General features: G+C 40.6%; 1 protein-coding gene across 1 annotated transcript; it reads left to right on the top strand.

The window, feature by feature from the left end:
- Positions 4693-5493, top strand: LOC109236123. Its single transcript, XM_019402340.1, has one exon. The coding sequence runs from the start codon at positions 4693-4695 to the stop codon at positions 5491-5493; it is 801 nt and encodes a 266-aa protein (XP_019257885.1).

The raw sequence follows: 5948 nt of genomic DNA, 5'->3' as shown, positions 1-5948 counted from the left end.
TTCTCAGTAGTTGACCTGAATATTCCTTCAATCTCCATGCTTGCATATATGTCATTTGAAGACTATGCTGCTTGTTCATATCTCCAATTAAGTCATTAGGACTGTATATTGTTTTTGGGTATTTATACTTGTCTATCTGAAGATTGCCAATGAGTTTTGCAGTAGCTTGACGTTGTGCGTAAGATCTGTCTTTCAACGGGCATGTGCAGTTTGCTGAAATTTTTGACCTTGAAAAGTTTTGTTTTTTCAGGCTCGAAGATTTAAAACATCAATCACAGTTGTAGTTGATGCATACTAGGCAGTTCGTACGACAATGATATAAACTTTTCCATCACTAAACAGAGCGACATGAAATACAATGATATATAGTGATACACACTTCCATCAACAATACTAGATGAAAAATACAACGACTATACAGTACCACACTGTCACGACCCGGATTTCCCACCATCAGAGTCGTGATGGCGCCTACTCGTGGTAGCTAGGCAAGCCAACTTAATTACCTTTCCATCACTAGCAATTATCTTTAACAGTTTATAACATCAATATAGAACATAAAGTCTAATAAGAATAATAGCGGAAGTCTGTCTTAAAATGATGAATTTAAAACGCGGAATAGTCAAAAACAACCTCTACCCAAGATTTGGTGTCACATTACTCACAAACCACTAAGAATAAACTAAATACAAAGGTCTGAAAGAAATATAACAGCTGTCTGTCTCGAAACAAGGAGGCAACAGTCTAAAAGAAAACAATGAGAAGAGACGCCGGGCCTACGGACGCCTGCAAGGCTACCTCAGTCTCGTGAATATGAATCGCCTGCTTCCGAACTACTGCTGCTGCTGTTCCTCAAAACCTGGACCTATGCAAAAATGCACAAAAGTGTAGCATCAGCACAACCGACCCCATGTGCTGGTAAGTGTCTAGCCTAACCCCGGCGAAGTAGTGACGAGGCTAGACTGGACACCACATAAACCTGCGCAGTTATAGATATACAGCGGAAATCGAATACAAAGCAATTACCAACATGGGAGGGGAAACATGCTATGGGGAGTTACAATAATAACAATAATCCAGAGTAACAACTAAAGCAACTTAGGTTCACAGTGAACAAGGAATCAATAATCAAATGTAAACACATTGCCTCAATAATTGTTGCGGCGTGCAACCCGCTCCATAATTACCCTTGTTGCGACGTGCAACCCGCTCCACAATATCATTGTTGCGGCGTGCAACCCGCTCCACAATATCATTGTTGCGGCGTGCAACCCGACCCATTTCATTTATCATGTATCATTGTTGCGGCGCGCAACCCGATCCTCACATATTATTGTTGCAGCGTGCAACCCGATCCTCAATATCATTGTTGCGGCGTGCAACCCGATCCTCAATATCATGGTACAGTCCGACTCCCCAAACAACAGTCACAATCAAGGGGCATAAAATAAGCAAATATTTGACAACTATCCCGGCAAGGGAAAGAATCCAACAAGTTCAACCAAACGTCCCGACAAGGGAATAATCAACAACGCTTTCTCTTTCTTACTTTCCTTATCTTATAATTCACTTTACTATTTTGAGCCAACGCTCCAAAGAATCAAGTCATTTCGTATACTTTCAATATTCGTATCACAATTCGAGCCAATGCTCCAGGAATCAATTGATCCTATTACCATTCACATGTTATTCACAACATATAGAAATCCTCCAATAAACACGGAGTTCACAACCAAATCATGATAATCACATTATAAGGACTCACGGTCATGCTAGACACCAATGTATAGATACTCGTCACCATGCCTATACATCGTACTCGATCACATAGCAATTAGCAACAAGACTCAACTCTTATTCCCTCAAGCTAGGGTTAAACCAAACACTTACCTCAAAGCCTTGAAATCCACTTAATCCTCAACTATCGCTTTACCTCGTGATTCCACCTCCAATACAGTGATATCTAGGCATAATTAATTCAACAATATCAATAAAGACTCAATGGCAACTTCTCATAGCCTAGATATAAATTTTTCTAGCATTATTCCAAAAATACCAAAATTAGACACCGGGCCCACATGGTCCAAACTCTAGGCTCGGACCAAAACCCGATCACCCATAACCCCACGAGTGCAAATATATAATTTGTTTTAAGATTCGACCCCAAATTGAGGTTGAATCACCCAAAATTCTCAAAACCCTACTCTGCCCAAAACCCTTAATTTCTACTTTGTTTTCATGATTTAGGGCTAGGATTTCAGTAATTAGATGAAGAAATAATGAGGGAAGGATGTTAAGATTACTTACCCAAAGAGTTATGGAGGAAGGAGAGCTTGAATTTCGTCTATGGAGGGTTTAAGAGGAGAGCTCGTGTGAAAAGAATGAAGAAATCCCGTCACTGGTTCTGTTTTTAGGCTTTAAAATAATTGGGCGCTTTTGGTCTATGCGATCGCGGGGCAATTGATGCGATCGCATAGAGGAGTGGAAGCTTGGCTTCCGCGATCGCATAACAATTCATGCGTTCGCGTAGAAGAAGGGAAGCCAGGACTTTTGGGTGAAGTGTAAAGCTGTGCGATCGCGTAGAGGTGAGTGCGATCGCATTGAAGAGACTGGTCAGACTATGCGATCGCGTGACAACTTATGCGATCGCGTTGAAGAAATTTGGAAATGCCTGGAGAAGACTCTATGCGATCGCAGGAATGGAATCGCGATCGCAGAGAACAAATTCTCTGAACACCAGAAGCAGAACTTCTACAACAACTCTAAGGCCAAAAACACCCCGAACCACCTCCAATTCACTCCCGAGCCCTCGGGGCTCCTAACCAATCACACACACTAACTCAGTAACGTCCTACGAACTTACTCGAGCGATCAAATCGCCAAAATAACATCAAAATCATTGAATCAAGCCTCAAAATCATCATTTTCATTTCAAACTTTATAAACTTCTAACTTTAGATATTTAGGTCCGAAACACGTCAAACGACGTCCGATTTCGACCAAACTTCACAGAAAGCGCTTAAACAATATATAAGACTTGTGCCGGGCGTCGGAACCAAAATACGAGCCAGATACCACAGTCTTTTAATAAATTGTCATTTCCATTTCCTTATTAATTTCAGAAAAACAATTTCACAGAAAAATTCATTTCTCGGGCTCTAGACCTCGGAATTCGACTCCGGGCACATGCCCGAGTCCCATATTTTTATACGGACCTTCCGGGACCGTCCAATCTCGAGTCGGGTCCGTTTACCAAAAATATTGACCGAAGTCAACCTTAAACATATTAATATCAAAATTCTTCAAATTTTTCACAAAATACACATATTTCAACATAAAAAGCTTTCCGGCTACGCGCCCGGACTGCGCACGCAAATCGAGGCAAGTAAAAATAAGGTTTTCAAGGCCTCGGAAGCACAGAATGAATGAGGAAACAGGTGATGACCCTTTGGGTCGTCACATCGATGACAATCACAACTTAAAAGTGTACAGCCATAGACTTACAAGCAGTAACTTATTTTCTGCATAATTATGCTTCTAACATCAACTACGATATACACTGAGATACATAATTATACAGTAAATATTTTGATACCTGCTTTCACTTGATTTATGCACCTTAAACTGGAAGTTTTCCTTTACTGCCAAGTGCTTCATGACTTTGACTATCATAGCCTTGTCTTTATAAATTTGACCTTCTTCTACATCTATGTGTTGAGGGTCAGTTATTATTGTATTTTCATCAGATTTTGTATCTTGCCAGTTTTCTCTATCCCCAAATTCAATCATATTAACTGGATCGCCATTGTATCTTCTCCTGTATAACTGAGCTTTGTGCACACTCTGAGGAAATCACAACAGAATTAGAATTGTAGTAGATCATATCCATATCTTTTCACTCGATGTTATACAAAGGGGATTCATTGTAAATTCCGAGCTTTTTTTCAGCTCAAGATATACACGTACGCCTATATTATTGTGTATCACTCTTGGTGGAGAACCGTTTTGGACAATGTAATTGATTTCAATAACATTCAATGAAGTATCTATCATAAGTTGTTTCGAAATCACGTCTACAAAATCTTCAAAACTTATATTTGGAGTAATTATTACAGCATCGGCATTGTAATCCACAAAACTGTTGTCAACATTCCATCGGCCACCATACTGAAACAAATTGGTAAATTTCCACTTGAAGTAGTTGAAATTAGGTCAAAACTCACTAATTCCTTGATTGATTTTGATTGTAGTTCGTAGTTCCTTCATTAAAGCTGTATCTACAGAGAAATCGCGAAAGGAAATTGTTGCTTCTACAGTGAAATTGATCAATTTTTTAATGAAATTTGGAGCTCCTTTTGAGAATTTTTTGGGAGAGAATGTCGTGATTTACAATAGGTCTCTGTGAAATTGATCGCTTGAAAAATAGGGAAGGAAGGAAGATCCTTAGCGAGATTCTCGGATGGAAGAATCTTTCCTAGCATGTATCTCTAATTTTCGGCTACTTTTGATAAGTGTCTAAATCTGGGCTAGAGGTTGGTAGTTTGAGTTTAAATTGGCTATTTCTATACTTTTCCGTAAAAAAAGATTCTTATATGTTGAAAAAAAAAGGAAGAAAAATCTTACATCCTGTAACTTTTAAGATGTACGTATATGATAAAAATATCATCTAAATATTGTAATTTTTAATATTTTATGTCATTTATACAAGATAAGTATCTGAAGCTAGCGGAAAGTGTAGACGAGGAGGAGAAGCGGACGAATAGGGAGCATTATAAGTTGGCTAAGAAAGAGGCAAAGCTAGCAGTTAGGGCGGCCAAGACTGCAACTTTTAGTCGTTTGTATGAGGAACTCGAGGGCCGAGGTGGGGATAAGAGGTTGTTTAGGTTAGCCAAGGCACGAGAGAGAAAGGCGCGTGACTTGGACCAAGTGAAGTTCATCAAGGACAAAGAAGGTAGAGTTTTGTTGGATGAGGGGCTTATCCGTCGGAGATGGCAGACCTATTTCCATAGTCTCTTGAACGAGGAGGGGGACATGAGCATTGTACTGGGTGATATGGAACTCTCGGGGAGTCGTTGTGACTTTGGATATTGTAGGCGGATTAAAGTTGATGAAGTTGAGGGGGCTATGCGTAAGATGAGCATGGGCAAAGCGACCGGGCCGGATAAAATCGTGGTGGAGTTTTGGAAGAGTGCAGGAAAGGCAGGTTTGGAGTGGCTCACTAGGTTATTTAATGTCATTTTTAGAACGAAAAAAATGCCCGAAGAGTGGAGGTGGAGCACGATGGTTCCTATATACAAGAACAAGGGTGATATCCAAAATTGCAATAAGTATCAGGGTATAAAGCTGCTTAGCTATACTATGAAAGACTGGGAGAGAGTGGTAGAGCAAAGGGTGAAGAGGAGTGTGTCTATTTCTGAGAACCAGTTTGGGTTTATGCTGGGGCGTTCCACTACAGAAGCCATCCTCCTTGTTAGTATTTATGGGGCAGTATAGGGAGAGAAAGAAGGACTTGTATATGGTGTTCATCGACTTAGAAAAGGCGTACGACAAAGTACCAAGAGAGGTTTTGTGGAGATGTTTGGAGGCTAGAGGTGTACTTGTTGCCTACGTTAGGTTGATTAAGGACATGCATGATGGAGTAAAGACCCGAGTGAGGACGGTAGGTGGAGACTCAAATCATTTTCCAGTTATGATGGGGTTGCATCATGGGTTGGCACTCTGCCCTTTTTTGTTTGCTCTGGTGATGGACGTACTGATGCGCCACATCCAAGGGGAGGTGCCGTGGTGCATATTATTTGCAGATGATATTGTATTTATTGACGAGACACGAGACGGTGTGAACGCGCAATTAGAGGTATAGAGGCAGACCTTGGAATCTAAAGGTTTCAAGTTGAGCAGGACCAAGACAGAATACTTGGAGTGTAAGTTCAATGGCGAGACTCAAGGAG

Source organism: Nicotiana attenuata, chromosome 12 (genome assembly GCF_001879085.1).
Source record: "Nicotiana attenuata strain UT chromosome 12, NIATTr2, whole genome shotgun sequence".
In the NCBI taxonomy this organism is placed as follows: domain Eukaryota; kingdom Viridiplantae; phylum Streptophyta; class Magnoliopsida; order Solanales; family Solanaceae; genus Nicotiana; species Nicotiana attenuata.
Note: the sequence above shows the minus strand (reverse complement) of the source record. Positions and strands in the feature narration are given on the sequence as shown.